The 21,696-nt window shown below is 50.1% G+C and overlaps 1 protein-coding gene across 1 annotated transcript in view; it reads left to right on the top strand.

The window, feature by feature from the left end:
- Window positions 1–16,386, top strand: part of ATOH8 (atonal bHLH transcription factor 8) — a 28,122-nt gene extending 11,736 nt beyond the window's left edge. Inside the window, exons 2-3 of the mRNA XM_068167681.1 lie at window positions 4,427–4,618; window positions 14,748–16,386. Of these exons, the coding sequence (XP_068023782.1) occupies window positions 4,427–4,618; window positions 14,748–14,753 (198 nt within the window). The 3' untranslated portion in view covers window positions 14,754–16,386. The remainder of the gene's footprint in view (window positions 1–4,426; window positions 4,619–14,747) is intronic.
- Window positions 16,387–21,696: the final 5,310 nt, after the last annotated feature.

Here is a 21,696-nt window from a genome sequence, read left to right on the forward strand (position 1 = left end):
TCTCCTCCTCCTTCTCCACCTCTCCTCCCTTCTCCTCCTTCCTCCTCCTTCGTTGTCTCCTCCTTCTCTCCTGCCTTCTCCTCCTCTCTCCTCCTCTCCTTCTCCACCTTCTCCTCCTTCTCCTTCCTTCTCCTCCTTCTCCTTCTTCCTTCTCCTCCTTCCCTTCTCCTCCTTCGCCTCCTCCTCCTTCTCCTCTCCTACCTTCCCCTCCTTCTCCTCCTTATCTCCTCCTGTTCTCCTCCTTCTCCTCCTCCTTCCTTCTCCTCCCAATCCTCCTCCCTCCCTTCCCATCATTCCTTCTCCCTCCTTCCCTCCCTCTCCTCCTTCTCCTCTCCTCCTTCTCCTTCTCCTCCTTCTCTCCTTCTCCTCCTTCCTCCTCCTTCCTCCTCCTTCTCCTCTCTCTCCTCCTTCCTCCTCTCCTCCTCCTCCTCCTTCTCCTCCTTCCTCCTCCTCCTTCTCCTCCTTCTCCTCCCTTCTCCTCTCCTCTCTCCTCCTCTCTCCTTCTCCTCCTTCTCCTCCCTCTCCTCCCTCTCCTTCTCCTCCTTCTCCTCCTTCTCCTCCTTCTCCTCCTTCTCTCCTCCTTCTCCTCCTTCCTCCTCCTTCTCCTCTCCTTCTCCTCCTTCTCCTCCTTCTCTCCTTCTCCTCCTTCTCCTTCCTCCTTCTCCTCCTTCCTCCTTCTCCTTCTCCTCCTTCCTCTCTCTCCTCCTTCTCCTTCTCCTCCTTCTCCTTCTCCTCCTTCTCTCCTCTCTCCTCCTTCTCCTCCTTCTCCTCCTTCTCCTCCTTCTCCTCCTCTCTCCTTCTCCTCTCCTTCTCCTCTCCTCCTTCTCCTCCTTCTCCTCCTTCTCTCCCTTCTCCTTCTCCTCCTTCCTCCTTCTCCTTCTCCTCCTTCTCCTTCTCCTCCTTCTCCTCCCTCCTCCTTCTCCTCCTTCTCCTCCTTCTCCTCCTTCTCCTCCTTCTCCTCCTTCTCCTCCTTCTCCTCCTTCTTCTCCTCCCTCTCCTCCCTCTCCTCCTCCTTCTCCTCCTTCTCCTCCTTCTCCTCCTTCTCCTCCTTCTTCTCCTCCCTCTCCTCCCTCTCCTCCTCCTCCTCCTCCTCCTTTTTTTTTTTTTTTTTAATAAAACACACAAAAAGAACAAAACAGATGAGGAGGAAAGTCATGAGCCTGCCTTCTTGTGTTGTAACTGGGCAGCATCTGTGCATCAGCCTCCAGGAGATTTCGTGGTCTCTTTTTCCTTCCACTCCATTTAACTTTCCTCTTGCTCTAATTCAGAAATTATTCCCACATTTCACTGAATCCTTCCATGTTAGTTTCCGTCTTGCTTTGGCCTTTCATGCTGCTGTTTGATCTGGGGACCTCCACTGGTCTTGTTACATCAATGTCATAAGAGATTTGGGGTGTTTGTGCTGCCCCAAGCTCTTGTTTCAAAGTGACTCTCAGTTTATTGCATTTTGGGGGCCAGGTATTGCTTCTGAGGGCAGGCACAGATGGTGGCTGCATGATGCTGGAAGAGAAGGGCAGGGAAGGTTTTTTACTGAGAGATTCGTCAGGGGGGGGCCTGGGGGGCGAGGTTAGGGAGCATGCCTAGGAGCATTGGGAAAAAATTACCAGCTTGGGTTTGTGATCAGTGGACAGGCAAGGGGCGTGGTGAGTAGGGAAAAGGGTCGATTCCTGCAGGGAATGATGGCAGGAGTGGGCAAACCAGGGTCTGACTGAGCTTAGCAGCAAGCTGGGTTGGAGACCTCAGAGGTCCCACCACCTGCCATTGTGCCTGTGTGAGCTGTGCTGCTGAGGGGATTGATAAATGCCCATGGGAGGTGGCTGAGTGGTCTGATGGAAGTCTGCTGGCAATACTCCAGCAAAGGGTAGCCAGATTTGCTAAAGGCAGCACATACAAGGAGAATTACAGAGGACCTGAGGACTCTGAATAACTAGATAGTAGTGTGGTGATGAAATAAATACCATGTAGACAAAGTGAAGTGAATCAGGTAGGAAAACACCTATCAGATTCCACATGGGAAGTCATAGAATCACAGAATAGTCTGGGTTGGAAGGGACCTCCAAAGCTCATCCAGTCCAGTAGGAACATCCTCTGCTAGATCAGGTTGCCCAGAGCCTTATCCAACTTTACCTTGAATAGCTCCAGGGATTGAGCCTCAACCACCTTCCTGGGCAACATGTTCCAGTGTTCACCATCCTCTTGGTAAAGAACAGACCATGAGCTGACCATTATTTCAGAGAACAGAGACCTCAGGGTTTCTGTAGATGCTTCACTGGAAGTCTCAGGTCCCTGCCTGGTAGTGGTCACAAAATCAAATCAGGAGTTACAAGCAAAAGAATGTTACACTGAACTGAGAACTTGAGGATCTATTAAATAAACAGAGCACCATGAGTACAGTGTGGTGTTCTGAGCACCCACAACATGAATACTGTGTGGTGTTGTGATCCTGTCAGCTTCAAAAGAGCTAGGAGTGGATCAAGGAAGATCAGCAAGTGTCATCAAAGGCATGGGATAGCTTCCACACAGCTGTCTGAAAGGAGGTTTGGTCTTTTTCACTTGGAAAAGAGGCTAAGGAAATGATGAAGGAAAAAAACGTGTCACTGAGGAGGTGAATAAAAATCTGTTGTGCCATCTTACAGTACAGGAACTGGGGGAGCCAAGTTCAAAACAAAGGGAGGGCAACTTTGTCTAGACTAGGGAGAAAGCTTTGCAAAGTGATGTTGTGGGTGCTCCAGACCGACAGGAGGCAATTACCAGAATCAACTGCCAGGAGCTTACCAAACCAAAGCTGTGAATAAAAAAGATCTATCATGGGTTGCTAAATGTAGGGAAGGCACATCTAGCTGAGGTCATGTAGCTGACTTTAGTTGGGCCTAGCAGAATACTTGGGGAAATCCTATATGTGCCTGAGCTGTTCTGCTCCTCCCTTGGCATCTGCGCGTGGCCGCCGTGGGGTTCCTGGTGGGAGTGAACCCATCTTCCCTTCTCGAAAGGCCAGGGATTGCTCCAGGGATGAGCCTGACTTTGTGCCTCTATGGAGAAGAGAAGCTGAGGCATGAGCATGGCAAGAAGCATTAAAAAATCTCTGACCCTAAGCAGTGTGACACTCTAGAGGGATGGGGAGGATGGAGGCTTGTATGGAGGCAGATGGTAGAGGGACATTGAGGCATTGCAATGATTAATGTAGTATGAAAACTTAGCCTGATAGGCAGCCAGACAACCTGAGTGGCTAGGATGGATTTCAGATAAATGCCAGGCTCTGGTTTCTGGACTCTTGTGTATGAAAGGCTCAGTGACCTTTAGCAATTCTTCAAACTAGTGACTGGGGCCCTAAGCCTGTTGGACTCAGAAGGTCTCTGGTTAAGTTGTGCCTACAGCAGAGCGTGTGTGAGGGGCTCTGCTGGAGCTGCTGGCAGCCGGCCTCCTGCAGTGGGACACCAGTGCTGCTCCTGTGTTCCAGCACATGCTGTTTACTTGGAATTGCTTGAATGCTTCACATTACTCTAGAAATCTTCAAGGGTAAAGAAATAAATTGTGTAAGATTTAGCCAGAGCAGGCTCTGGTATGGTCTCTGCTGGGAGGTAAGGCACTGTGATGGGGCAGTTCAGTAGGAACTGCTTCCTCCACGCTATGTTCCTCCAACAGCACAACAAGCAGTGTTGTGTTTGAGCACAAACCCACCAGACTGTTATAAATTTGTTCTTGTCCCCTCTATTGCCTTATTCTTCAAGACCTGTGACAGCACTGCAGCTGTTCATGGGGAGTAAGTTACCCAAGACAAGTAACTTGGTGGCATGGGGGATCGCAGGTTTCTGAGGAAAGCAGGGCCTCCATGGGGCCAGCTGGAAGGCAGACAGATGTCCTGGGCTATGGGAGAGCTCCTGACTGCAGAATGGTGCTGGGGGGTATTCCCCTTTCTGCCTGGAGCCCTGTAGCATCCATCTTTTCTCTCCATAAATGTGTCTTCTGTGTACGTTGTACATGATGCGTGTTTAGCAGGAGGGTGGTGAGACGCTGGAACAAGCTGCCCAGGGAGGCTGTGGATGCTGCTTCCCTGGGGGTGTGCACAGCCAGGTTGGACAAGGCCTTAGTTGTAAGATGTCCCTGCCCATGGCAAGGAGGTTGGAGTAAATGAGCTCTGAGGTCCCTTCCAACCTGGGACATTCTGTGATTCTGTATCCTGACAGTGTGTTTCAAGCAGAACTACCCTGCTGAAGTAAAGAGGCTTCTTGCTGCTTTCATCCCTGTGGAGATCAGTAGGGGGTTCTCACAAACCTGTTGGGACCATATGGCCTTTGCCCAGCAGCATGCCTGTTCCTGCTCAGAACCGCTGGCAGGATCCCCTGCGGTTGTTTTGCTGTGCTTCACTCAAAATGTGGGGGTTATCTGGTCTCTTTTTAATTTTTTTTTTCCCTGTTACCCTTTCTAGGTTCCCTGCTATTCTTATGGTCAAAAGTTGTCCAAACTGGCCATCTTGAGAATAGCCTGTAACTATATCCTTTCCCTGGCCAGACTAGCAGACCTGGATTACAGCGCTGACCACAGTAACATGAGCTTCTCTGAATGCGTGGAGCAGTGCACTAGGACCTTACAAGCAGAAGGAAGATCTAAAAAAAGGAAGGTATGTTACAGCCTCCTCCCCTGGCTCCCCAAATAACAGCAAAAGTTTGGAAAGGGGAAAAAAGATAAAAAAAACACAAAGTGGTTGCCTTCCTTTGTCAGCCTCTTGAAATCTCTCTGATTTGGTTATCCCTTGCCTCTCTCTTGGCGTTTCTCCTCCATCCCTCTGATCCTGCATTCCTCTCTAATCAAAAGCTTTTCTCTCCTCCCTGTCTTCCATGCTGGGCTCTTCCTCTTGTTAGTCACCCATCATGTGTTTTAACACGAGACTGATCCTATTAGAGCCATCCTGGGGCTGTTCTTTGTTAAATCAACCCTCGGGTTGCCTTTTGGAGCCCACAGAACGCAGTGGCCTGCCTGTGTCTTGCTGCTTTGTTTAATCCAACACTTCTCTCCAAGAAAAACTGCCCAACAGCAACAACAAATGTATCTGATGGAGACATTGTAGGTACAAACACACGAGTAAGATGTATGAGCTGCAGGACATGTGGGTGTCTTGAGGAAGCTAGATTGAGTCTAATTACGCCTTGGCATTCTTTTAGGTTACTTAACACTGCACCAATTAGGTGAAATCATCGTCAAGCGGCAGGAGGAGGAAGCACAGCGTTCTGCCAGCTTCCCTCTCGCAGTGACACGGCTGCATTAAAAGAGTGATTGATGTCTTTGTTCAGGCTTTTATGACAAAAAGAGTTTTGTAAACTTGAATTGAACTTCCCCCTGCTTTCTGGGCTCGCCTGTCAGGCAGGATAATAAATCAGCAGGATTTTAATGGATGAATGGGCAGCTAAGCTAGGGAGCAGGCTGGTTCCCTGGTGTCATTAAGATCTGCTTCTGATTTGGGCAGGTTTCCTCACTTTTCTTCCTCTTTAGCCCATCAAATCATCCTGCAGCAATTCAGTTTATAAATAAACACAATAGCACACTCCCTGTCACTTCCTCTCACTGTCACTGCCTGTATTTGTGCCCTGGAGCAGTGCAAGGCAGAGACACAGCACTGCTGACCCACAGCTGAAGGCACTAGCTGAAACTGGGACGTGCACAGGGAGCTTCTGCCCCAAAGCCAGGGCTTCATCTGGGGATTTGTAGTGCTGCAGGCATCAGTGTCTCAGGAACACCTTTGTGATGCCACCAACCCTAGGGCAAGATGAGGGCTGGGTCTTGGGTCTCCTTGCCAAGATGAGATGGGCAAGAAGAATAGTATATAGAAGAGTATAGAATCAAAAAGGTTGGAAAAGACCTCTAAGATCATGACCCTTAAACCGTGTCCTGATGTGCCACACCTCATTTTTTGAACACCTCTAGGGATGGTGATTCCACCGACTCCCTGGGCAGCTTGTTCCAATGTCTGACCAATCTTGCAGTAAAGAAATTGTTCCTCATATCCAACCTGTAGTTCAGTGGGGTCTCTGCATTATCACAGTCATAAGACAAAAGGCAAGCAGGAGACTTTCTAAGACAATGTCAGCCACAACCTGCATTAGAAATTAAAACCTTTTAACACCAGTCACAGGCAGAACAAATATTTCCTGTGTGTGCTTACAAGAAGAGGAAGAACATGCCTTTTGGAGTGTCAGCAGATTGCTAGCTGTGTCTTGGGACCCCTCCACAAGTGGAGATGGTGGAGAAAAAGTGAACGAATATCATTTTGAGGGTGTCAGCATATGTCTGGGTTGGTGTTCAGGTTTTTGGTGCCCGATGGGCTGAGATCCATTGTCTTGGCTTTTGTAAACTAACACAAGCTTAAAGATGGAAAATGCAGAGCCACGTTACAGGTAGCTCCAAATCCCAGGGTGTTCACATTTAAGGGTTAGGGCTGAGCCTATCCTTAATTAAAAAAATAAATTAGGAATTGAAAAGGTTCCACATATGGTGTTTGCTTGGAGCAGCTCTATGGAGAAAAGTCCCAAGCCCATCAAGAGCTTGTGAACGATGAAACTCTGGTGGGACATTAGCACATCCCATCTGCAAAAGGGCCACCACCAATCCACAGAAGCACCATCACCAGCAGATCATCTGCATTTCCTCCAAATTCTTGAAGGACACCCAGCCAAACTCTTCCCCCAAGGCTTTCTCCAAGAAGTAAACTGGTCTTTGCACCTAAAGCAGGGTCTTGGCCCATGTTCTACCTGGATTTTCAGTCTGTAAAGTGTCTTGCAAATGCATTTCTGCTCTTTGGGAAAGACCCAGTTTAGGGCAGCCCAATAGCCTGTGGATTCCCCTGGCTGATAGAGGCCAGTTTATTTCTAGCAGTGTTTGCTTAGGTGCTGGCAAGAGCACATCTACCTAACGATGAAGCCAAACCCAGTAGGTACCACTAAGTAACACCAGGAACTCCCAGTATATAGGAATAGATGCAAAGCCTGGGTGGGGAGAGCTCATCTTGGTATCACCCTTTGTCCCTGGGCCAAGAAAATCAGCAGCATCCTGAGCATGAGGGAGGGAAATGTTGTTGTCAGAGGGAAATTACAGATCTAGAATGACTGTGCAGAGAATATCCAGGCTCTGGATGTCAGGTGCTGCAAAGGGCTGCCTCTTCTGGGAGGTCTCACATGGGCGACTGGATAGGGATGCAATGGTCTGGCCCCAAATCACAGCACCCTCATTAATTTTTACATGACCACATTCTCCTGAGCTGTGTGTGGTTTTAATCAGGGCTCCAGACTGCCTGCTGAGCAGCTCTTCTGAGTTATCAGCATTGGGGTCACTGTTACAGTTTTGTTGTTGTTTTTTGGATTGCCTTTTTTATTGTCTCTTGGACAAAAAACACCACAGCAAGCCCAAGCACAGACTCTGCTGCTTGAGCTCCACCAAAGCACCCTCACCTCCTGCCAGCTCCACTCTGCCTCCTGCTCACTCTCTCAGCTCTCCAGTTGTGATATGCTGTGGCACCATCAGCTTTTCACACAAAAAACTCGCTGCCTGCAGTTTGTTTTGGCAGACAGGGGCTCCAGATGTTGCTCTTGCTGGATTGTGTGTCGCCTTTTGCCTTGTTTTTGACGGCAAATTGTCTGCTGTCCGTGAGGTTAGGTTGTTGTTGCAATAGAAGTTTCTCTCTCCCTTCCTCCTCCCCCATTTTCACTCCACTTTGTTAATTAGAAAAACTGACTTTAGCCTTTCAAACTTGATTAGGAAAATGAAAGAATCCCCTTCCCAGTCCTAACTTCAGTTATACAGTGATTTTAGTTGTTGCAACTGTGATTTGACCAAGGGGGTCTGATGATGGGAGATTGTATTTGGAAGCAGCAAAGGGAGTAATTGCAGGGCTTCTACTGCCTTTTCCTCTGAAAACTTAAAAAATAGTTCTGGGGCGGGTGGTGAATTCTGACTATGGTCTTCATTTTTTAAACCTGCCTTTTGCTTGGCTTTACAACTGATCTGAACTGAGCTTTTCCCTTCACTGTGCATGCAGGAGTCACACCATATCAGACATTTGGGTTACAATAGAGCCCCAAGTCCTGCTGGGGCCACCGCAAGGGGAATGTCATGGTAAAAGGGAGGAATCTGCCCTTGGCTCCAACCAAAAGCATTCTCCAGGAGTGCTGAGGATACAGCAGTGAAAAGATGTGAATGAAAAAGTGGAGTCCAAGTTTCCTCATCCCTGTAGTACCCTGGTTCTGCACAGGACATGACACTGAGTGGCCAGAGGTCATCAGATTTTGTAGGCTTTGGGGTCCAGCCTGCTCTTGACAGAGTCTCTTTTTAGAGCCTTTGGATCCCAGGGCCAACTTCTGGTGCCCTGCAGGAAGGTGGCTTTATGGCTCAGTGCAGGGCTTTAGGGTGCATGGCTGGGTGCTCTCCCTGCAGGCTGGTGGATTTGTGGGTACAGAGCAGTGCACTGCAGCCCCCTACAGCCCCACAAGATCCAGCCCACAGAGCTATGGGCCAGACTTTACCTCCCCATTAGGCACCCAGAGCTATAGGACAGCCCTTATTTCCCCACCAGGCAGCAAAACCACAGCCCTTTGTTTTACACAGATCGGGATCCATCTGCTAACAAATACCCTGCACAATACACCCGGCACCCAGCACAGAAAAGAAACCTCTGAACTCTAAGGCAAAAGCCCTGAATTCCCATGGCTGGCTTCTCTTGTCCTCTTTCCCTCTCCTCTTTGCTTCTGATTAGCCCTTGTGTTAGGCAGCAACATTGCTGCAGCCATGGGAGCTGAGCCGGAGCAGGCAAGGATGGGGGAGGGATGTTTTTTTTGCTTCATCCTCCCCCTGTCCAGGCTCTTCTGGCAGTCACAGACTCCAGATGTTCGCAGCGCGAGCTGGGAAGTCCTGCTGGCGCCACTTAGGGCAGAGGGCAAGGGAAAGGCACGCGAGCTGGAACCCAGAGTCCTCAGTCACTGCGGGACTTGGCGCATTCCCCAGCGCGCTGCTGGCACATTCCCCAGCTCTCTCCTGGCCATCTGTTCCAAAAAAACACTTTCAGAACCTCATCATCACTCAGGATACAACACTGCAAGCAGCTGTTAGTGAGGCAGAAGGGGGGGAAAAAAAAGCACATTAAAAAAAAAGCAAAAGGCCAACCCATGCGAAAGGTCTCTTTGTGAGAGAGGAAGCTGGGTTATGAATAGCAGGCGAGCAGTTGGAGCTCAATAAAAGTTTTCAGCTGGAATTTGGTTTCTTGTTTTTGTGCCTGTGTGGATGCGCACAGACACAAGGAATTCAAAATTAAAACTCCTCTCTGTGCACATTCCAGGGCCATTCAATTCTGCAGAAGCATGTACAGGCTGAAAAGCCCCTCTGTTTGTCACAGCCTGCTGCACATGGCGGCTGTAATTGCTGCGTTACATAAAGCAGTTACGGGGGTGCTCTGCCGTGCCTGGCTGCTGCCTTGCTGACAGCATTGCTCCCAGTGCCACTGGAGGCGTTCAGAGCAGGCCGGCCTGTCACATGTGGCCCTGCAGGTTTTGTGTTATAAAAGAGAAATGGTAGTGTCAGGCCTGATTTGTATGCACTGAAAACATTCATTTGGAGCATATTTTTTTGATAACACTGTAGCATGACTCCTGATTTATTTAGACAGAGCACCGAGATAAAGCCACAGCCCAGCCCATGGTGTGCGCAGCAGATCCTGGCTGTTCCCCATCATCTGCCGTTGATTATCACACGGCGCTGGGAGCCAGCACAGTGAAACCCAGGGCGAGTCTTCCTCGTGCCTTCCCGTACTGTGTGGGGAGAGGGGGGTCTGATAATGAGGTTCAACCTCTTGTTCCCTGCAGTTTAACTTAGCAGAGGTTGTTCTTTAAAAATAGCTTCATTTCCCTGCTAGCACTTGCATGCCAGAGCGGGCAGCCAGCCAGTCTGCTTCCCCGCGGCCCCAGGGAGGAGCTGGACCACAGGAGAGCAGCAACCCGCTCCCAGCTGTCTGTCTTCCTGCAGAGCAGTGGGAGAGCAGCATCCCTGGGGAAAGGGGCCCTGGATCCACCTGGCCATGAGTTCTCTCTGCCCTGCTGAAAGGTTGTGCGTGTGGGGAGCAGACCTGCTTAAAAACAAGGCCCTGTAAGCACCACAGCAGATTCCTGCACTCATTGCTTGTGTCTGTGTCCATGCAACCTGAAACAACAGGGCAGAGGTGTGAGGCTAAGGGTCAAGTCCATGAGGAAGTCCACCCATTGCTGGGCAGGGAGGTGGCAGCAGCTATATGCATCCCAAAGGACACTGCACACCCTGCCATGACCCATTGGAGTGTTGAGCATCAGTACCCAAAAGACCAGAGATGAAAGCAAAAGGGATGTGATGTGGGACCCCACTGTTGTAGAGCAGCACCTTAAAGCCCCCATTGCTTTAGGAGGTGGTGGAGCAGCCAAATCACAGCACACAAAGACTGGGCCCCAGGATTTGCTATGTGGTGGGAGCAGCATCTCATTATAGTCTCCATTCCCTCTGGATGCCCAGTAACGGGCAAGATCCACTCCACAGATATCAGCAGGACTAAAATGTGAGTAGAAGAGACAGGAGGAGCTTTGGAGCACTGAGCTGACTTAGTTCCAGAAGTGCTTTGATTTATAGAGATTGAAATGCTCTGGGATGCTGCAAACTCACCAGGGTCATTGGGGCACTTGTCAAATTGAAGAGCCGTGGGAGTTCTGATATCATTAGTTTAAAGCAGACCTTGGTTCATAAATCTGTCTTCAGAGCTCCTGGCTGGAGAAGAAAAGGGTGGAGGGAAGAAGAGTGGAGCCTGTTCCCACCTATTGCAACCCATGATTGGCGCTGGGCAGCCTGTGAGGATGAAGTGAGTGGTGCCAGCACTGGAGGCTGAGCTCCTCCAGCACATTGCAGAGCGATATCTCTATTCCCCTTTCCATTTCCTTCACCTTGAGGAAAGATTGTCTTGGTTCATTTCTACATATCCCCTCTTGCTCCTCCATGGCTGATCTGCAATTTGGAGCATGTCCAGAGAAGGGCAACCAAGTTGGGGAAGGGTCTGGAGAGCAGGGCTGGTGAGGAGCAGCTGAGGGAGCTGGGGGTGTTCCCAGGTGGGTGAGGGAAGACCTCATTGCTCTCTACAGCTCCCTGAGAGGAGGTTGCAGTGAGGTGGATGTTAATCTGTTCTCCCAAGTATCTATCAAGAGGACAAGACAAAATGGCCTCAACTTGCACCAGGGGAGGTTTAGGTTGGATATTAGGAAAAAAAATCTTTCTTGAATGATTCTGTGGTTCCATGAATTATCACAGTATCACAGTATCACAGTATAACTTAGGTTGGAAAGGACCTCGAGGATCATCGAGTCCAACCTATCAACACAGACCCCATGACTAGACCATGGCACCAAGTGCCACGTCCAATCTCCTCTTGAACGCCTCCAGGGACGATGACTCCACCACCTCCCTGGGCAACCCGTTCCAATGACGAATGACTCGCTCGGTGAAGAACTTCCTCCTCACCTCGAGTCTAAACTTCCCCTGGCACAGCTTGAGACTGTGTCCCCTTGTTCTGGTGCTGGTTGCCTGGGAGAAGAGGCCAACCCCTTCCTGGCTACAACCACCCTTCAGGTAGTTGTAGAGGGCAATGAGGTCTCCCCTGAGCCTCCTCTTCTCCAGGCTAAACAACCCCAGCTCCCTCAGCCTCTCCTCACAGGGCTGTGCTCAAGGCCTCTCCCCAGCCTTGTTGCCCTTCTCTGGACACCTTCAAGTGTCTCGATGTCCTTCTTAAACTGAGGGGCCCAGAACTGGACACAGGACTCAAGGTGTGGCCTAACCAAAGCAGAGTACAGGGGCACAATGACCTCCCTGCTCCTGCTGGCCACACTATTCCTAATGCAGGCCAGGATGCCATTGGCCCTCTTGGCCACCTGGGCACACTGCTGGCTCATATTCAGGTGGCTGTCGATCAGCACCCCCAGGTCCCTCTCTGTTTGGCAGCTCTCAGCCACTCTGACCCCAGCCTGTAGCTCTGCATGGGATTGCCGTAGCCAAAGTGCAGCACCTGGCACTTGGACTTGTTGAATGCCATCCTGTTGGACTCTGCCCATCTTTCCAGTCGGTCGAGGTCCCTCTGCAGAGCCTTTCTACCCTCTAACTGACTAACATCTGCCCCTAACTTGGTGTCATCTGCAAACTTGCTGATGACTGACTCGACCCCCTCATCCAGATCATCAATGAAGATGTTGAAGAGGACAGGGCCCAGCACTGATCCCTGGGGCACACCACTGGTGACTGGCCACCAGCTGGATGTGGCACCGTTCACTACCATTCTCTGGGCCCGGTCCTCCAGCCAGTTCCTAACCCAGCACAGAGTGTAATGGTCCAATCCACGGGCTGACAGCTTAGCCAGCAGTTTGCTGTGGGGGACGGTGTCAAAGGCCTTGCTGAAGTCCAGGCAGACCACATCCACAGCCTGCCCCACATCCACCAGGCAGTCACCTGATCATAGAAGGAGATCAGGTTGGAGAGGCAGGACCTGCCCCTCCTAAATCCATGCTGGCTGTACCTGAGCCCTTGGCCATCCTTCAGGTGCAGTTATTGCCCCCAGGATAATCTGCTCCATCACTTTCCCTGGCACTGAGGTCAGGCTGCCAGGCCTGGAGTTTCCAGGTTCCTCCATCCGACCCTTCTTGTGGATGGAGACCACATTGGCCAGTTTCAGTCATCTGGGACCTCACCTGTGAGCCAGGACTGGAGGAAAATGATGGAGAGCGGCCTGGCCAGCACATCTGCCAGCTCTCTCAGCGCCCTAGGATGGATCCCATCCGGTCCCAACAACTTACAGCAGAGACTCACCCCTGAGGCTTCCCTTCCTAAAACAGTCCTGCTTCCCAAAACCCCCTTATGCTCTTGATCAGCATGGTGCAGGCCTTAACTGCAGTCCCAGGTCCTTTAGAGAGCATCAAAAACACAAGAGCAGGAACTGAGAGCCCTGTGATACTGATGACTTCAGCTTAGGGCATGAGGCTGCTATTTCTGGGAGAGTCATTCATGCAGTGGAAAAGGTTTTCCCTGCTGTTACTGCTGTTGCAGAGAGCAGGAGGGGAGATTTGTCTCTCTGCTGTCTTTTAGTGACAGCAGTCATTGCTCCTCCTTTTTCTGCTTCATTTTCTTTGCATGTGGGAAAATTTAAACAACTGACCTCTCTATTACAGGTTATCCAAATGTATTATTTATTATTGAAAAATTGTTGCAGGGGCTTCCCAGCAGAGACATTTATGATACATCAGGCTGTTTGTCATTCCACCTAAACCTCTTTTATCCAACATCCCAAATGGAAGGCCTTGAATTAGAGCGAGAGTTTTTATGTTCTCCTGCTCAAAGAAGCACCAGGCAGTGTCTGGCAGTTAGTAAAGGCACCTTCTTACTGATAATCATTGGAATCATGAGGTACAGTCTCAATTTTGGCTCATCCACTGTATCCAGATGTGCTGACCCCAATTCCAGCAGGCCAGCATTTCTTGCATGGAGGGTGCCCTGGGTTCTCTCAGCAAAACACTCTGCTTGAGGGAAAACTTGAAGGTCCTTGGGCAATCCTGTCCTTCCCAGGGTCTGCGCTTTGCAGGAGGGTGTGGGTACTGAGCTGTGATGGCTGATCTCACAAGCAACTGCCCTATTGATAGGAATCCAACTAAACACAAAATGAAACATTGCAAGTCTTTTAACAGCCAGGGATGGAAAAGGAGGTGCAGTACAGAGACAAAATGGAGTGAGGAAAATACGTTTTTCAGGCCAGGCTTTAAGGAGTTTAACCTGTCAGGAAGATGTCTGATCTGTTCAGGGAATTGATGTCTGTGCACAAAGGTCCTTCAGAGGCCATACAGCAACCTGAGGGGCTCTTAAATCCACTGGCAAAAAGCAGGAAATAGTGGTTAGACTCAGTAAATGGGAGATAATTTCTAAGTTTCTAATTCCTAAGTTACTTAAAGGAGGATTTGGAGCCCATGTGATGAAGGAGTTTGGACAATGGAGATGTGGTGTCTTGAGAGAGCAGGCCCAGAGGATTTTACTGGTTTGGGCTATGCTACTGATTGCTCATGGGGTATTTGCAGGACTTACTTTATAGTGTCCAAGGGGGCTTGGAGGAGGTTTTCACTGTCTGAAGCTGCTTTGGAGTTGTGCATTTTCCAGAGGACTCATGCAATTACCCAAGTACACAGCCCACAGCCATGACATAAGGGACAGGCTACAGTCCTGCAGGCTGAGAAGCCATGCATGCAGAAAAGTAAATGTGGTCACTGAAACAGAAATAAACTCTGTACCCTGCACAAATCCAGCTTAGCCAAACTCCTTTGCTGTCCCTCTGCAATTCTGAGATCAGCTTCTGAAGCTGCAAACAGACCTCCAATGCTGCAAGTCTTGTTGAAAGCAGGACTTTGCCCTCAGAACGGTTTTTGCAGTAACAGCCAGCACCTGGTTACATTTCTTCTCTGTTATAAATGCAACCTAAATGCCCATTTATAACATTCTCTAAGCCTTCCCTGTGTGCTCTTCGTCCATCCATCTGCTCTGTGTGGGCTCTGGCAACTGGTGTGGCGCCTACAGGTGGTTGCTCTGCAGTCCGGGCTTGCAGCCGGTCCTGTAGGCTGCAGTCCCCAAGGACACCCCAGCACGTGTCAGTGACAGTCATCTACACAAGGAGCTGCCAGTGTTCCTGTGCTGTGTTCCTCCTCCTGATGGCTTCTTTCTCTTTCCAGGAGTAATAACCCGGAAGGGAGCATTCAAAAGAGCTTCCAGACAGAGTTACATCTGTTCTTGGCAAATGTTGCATGATCCAGATGAAGACTGCAAGCAGCTTTTTTGCAGAAATCCCTGTTCAAGATGATGATTGGCCAAGGAACTTTATTAATCTCTGGAACAGAAAGGAAAAAAAGGAAAAGAAAAGAAAACAAAACAAAAAGGATGAGGATTCCTATTGTTGTTAAGCCAGCCACCTTTTAGTACGTGCAATTTAATTAGCACTTTTCCCTTTGCTTAACTGGGAAATGTTCCCCTCTCAGCTCATGTGTAAAGTAATTTGTTGTTGTTGTTGCTGATGTGCCAAAGATTTGATGGAGCTTCTACACTGTGTCTTATTTTTGCCTTAACATTAAATCTTTGAGCCAAAGAGAAGTCAGAGATGCCATGCCAGCCAGCTGTCAGTGACAGATGTGGACTTCTGAATCCCTCTGTGAGTTGCCTCTTATTTCTCCTGCCCACACTCCTCCGCGTGCAGCCCTGGCACCAGTGTTCAGTGTGGGCAAGACCTGGGACGACAACAAATCATGCTTCAGCGTTCAGGTTTGCTTCTTGGTTTGAGCCACTCTGCCGTTCTGCCTTCGGGGCAATTTCCTGCCTGTGTAACACATCCACGGGGTGGAAATACTGACACAAAGTGAGAACTGAAACAGGAGCTAGGGCTTTATTTTATTGTTTTTTAACAAATCAATAAAAGTAAATAAGCAAAAGCTCAGTGCCATGTCAAGAGAACAAATCAGAAGCAAGTTTGGCTAATCAGAAGGACGCGCAGCAAACATGGCAGGCGTTCAGCTTTGGGACAGCCTTCTGCCCCTGGGGTTCCTCAGGTGACCAGAAGCCCATGAAATGCAAAAGCATTTGAAGCCTGCACTGTACCTTTCACTTCAAATTGAAGTAAAAAAAAAAAAGATAAAAGATTGAGAAACATTTGCTTGGAGTAAGCAGACTTACTGGTAATGCAGTTGGTGTGCAAGACATCTGCTAATGATGGGGGGTGGAGCTCTGTGTCCAAGGGAAAGCAAACTGAGGGTGTGAACACCAAGGAGATGATCGTGTTCTGTTCCCCGCTCAAGGGGCAGGGTTATTTGTGAGGTCAGGGTGGCATCCTGGCTACATCAGCAGGAATCAGGTGCTCAGGTGTCTGGCTTACTCTAGTCTGAATCTGGCTGACCATCACCAGGCACTGGGGGGTGAGGGGCTGGAGCAGACAAGCATTAGGTGGCAAAGAAGAGAATAAGCCCTGTTCTACTACCACAAAGACAAAGCTTGAACTCCTCAGTGCCTGCCCATTTATCTCCCAAGCTGAGCAGCTGGCAGATGGACACCAAGCTGGGGAGCCAGAATGCAAAACCTGAGCTCCCTGGAGCAGAGTCGGTGTCTGGGGTGCCATGCTGCACGGTGATGGTCTGCTTGTTGCCACGTATTCTGACCCAGGCAAGGATGGACAAACTCCTGGTAAGGATGCTCCAGATGTCTTCTGTTTGATTTCTGGGACACCTGAGAGATGGCTGTGTCCAAACTCCCTCCCAGAAGCTCGTGATATACCTCTGCCCTCACTGCTGGTCATTAGAAGCAGCCCAATAAAATACCTTTCTAGATTGTCATGTGTATTCCTTTCTTAAAGCATGGGGTTTAATCCTCTCTTTCATTATGTTCAGGCCAAGTATTCATCTTGTAACAGGGAGAGGGGCGGATCTCACGGGCCATGGGAAACACTCCAGGGGGTGTACACCCATGTCAAAGGGTAGGGCTTAAAGTGCATCTGCTTTTGCAAAGCCCAGGCTCATCTCACAGGGAAGAGCCAGCCAGAGAGCACAGAATCACAAAACATCCAGTTGGAAGAGACCTCCAAGCTCATCTCGTCCAACCCTCCACCCAGCACTGCAGGGTCAATGCTAAACCCTGAGGGAGGGCTGAGGGAGCTGGGGGTGTTCAGGCTGGAGAAGAGGAAGCTGAGGGAGACCTCCTTGCTCTCTACAGCTCCCTGAAGCAAGGTTGGAGTGAGGAGGGGGCAGCCTCTGCTCCTTGGTGGCAAGGGACAGGAGCAGAGGCAATGGCTCCAAGCTGCCCCAGAGGAGGCTCAGGCTGGAGCTCAGGAAGTCTTTCTGCCCTGGAAGGGTTCTCAGAGATTGGCAGAGGCTGCCCAGGGCAGTGCTGCAGTGCCCATCCCTGGGGGTGTGCCAGCAGCCTGTGGAGCTGGTGCTTAGGGACATGGTTTGGTGCTGACCCTGCAATGCTAGGTTAAGGGCTGGGCTGGATGAGCTTGGAGGTCTCTTCCAACCAGATGTTTTCTGTTATTCTGTAAGTTTGTAATGGGACAAGCTTGCCCAAGAGGCTGTCTTGAAAGTTTTAACTCATGACATAATAATCTTTAAAATCTGGGTCCTTTCACATCAGTATTGAAAGGACAAATCAGCTTTGGATGCATCCATGCATATACTTCCTGGTGTTCAATGGATTTCTTGTAGCAGCAAGCACAGGCAGCTGGTCTGGTTCCCTGGTGCTCCCAGGGATGTGTTTTGTGCAGCAGTAGCTTCAGGAACTGGTCAATATTAACATTAAGTTCCTGTCCCTGTGAGCATGTCCCCTCTCACTTGGCACACTGCACTAAAAGACATGGCCAAGGCTGGCTCCCATCCAGTTGTGTAAGAGAGTGCAAAGCGTGGGCTTAAGGGTAGGGATCTTTGCAAGGAAGCAGAAGATCTCATTGCTGTTCCCCTTCCCGTTGTAATAATCTATACCTCATGAATTACACCATCAACCACTCCTGGGGTTGCTGTGTGAAGGAAAGCGACAAAGTTTTTATGGAAGAAGCCTGAGAGGGCTGAAAGTGAGACAGATTGGCAAGACTCACAGACAGGCTTGAGCCCCTGACTGAGGAGCCAACAGAGGAGGGTGGGACTGTGGGGTTAGCAGGACCCTCAGCAGCTGAGGCTTATATGGGGAGAGCTGTGCTGGATCCTCACCTCATCAGCAGCACACAGGGTGGAGCAGCCACCAGGCTGGCACCAAGTAGTGAGTGGGTGGTCTTTGCCAGAGGGAGGCCTCTTCAGTGAGCTGCACAAAAGCACTGTGAAGGTCATGAGACCTTCCTGAGACACAGACTTGTGAAAGCTAAATGAAGATGGGAGACAAGTCCTTCATTCTGGAATCTTCTGACTTCTCCATGATGGAATTCATAGCCATATAAAGTGTGGGGCAGCACAGATATGCACTACCTGTGCACTCATCACTGACTGAGTCTGACAGGCTGCACCTTTGCCCATCGACAGCTCCAACCTGGTTGTGATGGCCTCATATCAAAAAGTCATAATCAATCATCAGCAATACCTTGGGAACTGTGGCAAAATAAGGAGAAAATGTTTATTCTTCACAACAGCTGGTGCTAAGGGCCAGGAAATGGAGCCTTCTGCTAGCACCAGTTAGCGGAGCCAACAGCACTGCTGCCGAACGTTCCTGGGGAGCAGATGCCTCATGAGCTCCAAAGATACTCTCCCAGATCAAGTTTTTGTAATTGCAGAGACATGGAAAATTAAGGCAGAAATCATAAAGCTTTCCTTTTCCTCTAGTCACTAACCATCCCAGAGTGTATTTATGCACAGTCAGAGAGCTGCCTCCCTCCCAGCCTCTCCTCCCTGCATCCACCAAAGCGAGATGCTAGGCAAGCATTTCCAAAAGCTGCCTTTACAGCTCTGGCAGCGAGGCAGTGTGGGCATGTTTCTGAGTCTGAAGTTCTTCATCTGTGAATGTCTGCACTCAGGATTTATTTGCTTGGACTGCACTCATATCCACGCGGGGGGCACGACCAGGTACCCAAAGTTCCCCATGTGCTATCTACTCTGTGGGGAAAATTTGGTTTAAAGGATTACAGCCAGGTAAGGACTGGCAAACTGTTAAGGGTTTGCAGCTCCGGGGTGGTGTTTACAGCTACAGAGCGCAGAATGAGGTAGAGAAAAGCTGTGCTAGATTCATGAGCATCTTCCTTCCCACCAACGTGAAGCATGGTGCACAGATCACAGAGGTGGCTTCAGACCTGGAGATGGTCTGACCGTGTCAGCACCATCCAGAATCAAGTCCTGGTGGGAGCAGATCAGCTGCGGAGCTGCCGTGTTACCGTGCTGTGAGGCTGACCTGAATGGGGACTTGCTGTTTGGCTGTGCTCAGCCTCACTGACCTTGCCTGGGGATCCCTAACACCCCCCTGCCTTACCCCTCACCTGTTAGCTGCGGTGCTGGGGAGGGATGTGCCACAGCTCAGCCTACATTATCTCTCTTGGGATGTGTAGTGCTGCGCAGGTGGCAGGCTCCCTCTGTATCAGTGCAAACCAGGACATTGCATCAGCCCACATGCAAACCTGCCCCAGCTCTGCACACACACACACACACACACACACACACCCCTCGTGTTTAGCCTTTTCCTGATTTGAAAGAAATGCCAAATTTACTAGAGAAATAAACCCACTAAGAGCCTTGCAGCTTTTATGGAGAAAAGTGCAAAACTGAAAGCTCTGGAGTGCATTTGCCCAGCTCCACACACCGTGTACCTCACCAGCTCCTCACCAGGCTGGGAGCTGGCTAATTTGCTCCATGGCCTCATCCTGCAGGCATGCACCCCTGTGAGCAGGACTTACTCATGGAAACACTATGCCTGCATTCCCCACGGCAAGCAGCCAGCACCAACCTGCTCCCCGGGCTGGCACTGTGCGGGCCATCAGCCTGGCACTGTCCAGAGGGCTCCAGCAGCACAGCAAGCCACCAAGCCTGGCATGAGACCCCATATGCCCTGGAGGACACTTTCTGGTCATGCTCTAGGTCACATTTGGATGTTTTCTGACAACATGAACACCAGGTTCTCTTATTGAAATAAAGTGCAGCTTCCAGCAGGCTCCAGAGACATGCCCAGAGTCTTGTCTGCCACTCCTGTGCTACCAGAGTTTGCTCTCTAGTATGCTTCCCTTAGGAAAATTTGGGTGGTGTTGTTTCCCAGGACCCTCCAACAGCCTTCAAGCCCTCAGAGTTGGACATGAGATGCACAAAATGGGCTCTTGCCAGCTGACTCCCAAATCATGCCAGCACCTCACACATTTGCAAGGCTGCACAGTGGTCATTTTCCTGCTCTTCAGCAGTCAGACACAGCAGGGCAAGCTACCCTCTGAGCCACAAACCCTGTTTGCTGTGGCAAGGCAGGACCACACCAGGTCTGGATCCTACATCATTTCCCAGGGCTCCCCAAGGAGGTTGTAAGCACGTTCTGTCCTTGCCTGTGCACCCTCCCATCCCCTACTTGGAGGATCAAAGTGCTTTGGAAGAAAAGAAAGCCAAGGGAGCTGCCTTCTTAAGAGATAGAGTAACAACGAGTTGCTTGCTTGCATTCAAAGCCAGTAGAGTTTGAATGGTTTGCTCCTGATGGAGTGAACTTCCCAGGTCTGAGGCTTTTCCTCACTATGACAGAGGCTGAAGTACTCCCCAGGATCTCAGAAACCCCCTGAGGATCATAGTGTCTTCACAGCTTCAGGCAGTACCTGCTGTGCCCCCCTGCCCACATGACTGCAGCTCCATTGGTCAGAGTGCACCAAGGTGCTCATAACACATTCCAGGCTCCTCTGGTTTGACGGACACATGTTTGGACAGCTCAGAGAAAATATTTTGCAAGATGCACAGTCAAAGGCTCTTTCAAGCCAAGATGCTGTGGAAAGCCACATGAGCTCTCCAAAGCATCATCTCTCTCCCTGCCAACTGCTCTGATGAAAGCTCCCTGTGCAGGCCAGAAGATACAGCAGGGAGATACATCCCTCTAACGTGCATCCTGGCTGGCTCGAGGAGACCGTCAACATTGCAACTCCCTAGTCATTTTCTGCAGTTCAGCCCTCTCCCCTGCAGCAGTCTGCTCTGGGCACCAGGGCCAGGACTACAGATGGGAAGCCTTTAAATGTCGTCATTAGGCACCCCATGAGTGTCCAGCGAACGCTCATGCTGGTGTCCCTTCACAAGCAACATGGGGCAGTACAGGTCACTGCTGTGCATTCCCCACAGTGCCTGCCCTGTGCCCTGCTGTCAGACCCAGAGGTAACGGGCACACAAGGATGCAGCACTGGGGTCAGCAGAGGAGGTCTTGTTCCACCCAGGACTGATCTCCAAGAGATGAATGCTTTGATAACATGGTGCTGGCCCTAACAACTCATGGTGCTGGCCCTAACAGCTCAGGGTGCTGGCCCTAACAGCTCAGGGTGCTGGCCTTAACATCTTCCATGCTACATTTTTCCAGGGGCAAAGGCAGCTAAAGAGGTCTTTGAATGCCCTCCTCCTTTGGACCCGTGCAACCATCTGTAAACCTGGTTAGTGAAAGAACACCTGAGGCCACAGTGGGGCAACAAATGAACAGATTTGCTAAAGTCTAAGAACCCCATCTGCAGCACAACCCTCAAGCAACTGCTTCAGCAGAGCAGGGAGACAGCAAACAACTGCCAAGCAACTGCAGAAAAAGGTTTGGGGCACTAAGAGTTTCTTAAAGCAGCTTTGATCAAGGATAAGCTTGAATAGGGGATTGACTCCTGGGGGACTGGAAGGAGCAGCATGACTGCAACATGGAGCAGTTTAGAATCTTTATATAGCAAGAGAATAATCCCCAGTCTGCTGCCCCTTAGGAAATGTCCAATCAACAGCAGTCTCCAGCCTCATCTTCTGTTGAGAAAAAAGAGGAAAAATTGTTTGGGGGGAAAATAGGATCATTTTCTCTGCTGGAAGCTGAATTTCTTACACACATACAAACAAACAAACACACACACACAAAATACCACTCACATTTTGCCACTTCCCCAAAAGGCAGGAAAAAGTATCAGCATTTTCACACCGGTGAGTTGCGGTGGTAGCTTTGCTGTCCTCAACTTCAGTGTTTCTTCTGCTGAACCTC

The sequence above is a fragment of the Melanerpes formicivorus genome, unplaced genomic scaffold, assembly GCF_026170545.1.
Source record: "Melanerpes formicivorus ecotype bairdi unplaced genomic scaffold, bMelFor1.0.p_v2 SCAF_121, whole genome shotgun sequence".
NCBI classification, from domain to species: Eukaryota; Metazoa; Chordata; class Aves; order Piciformes; family Picidae; genus Melanerpes; species Melanerpes formicivorus.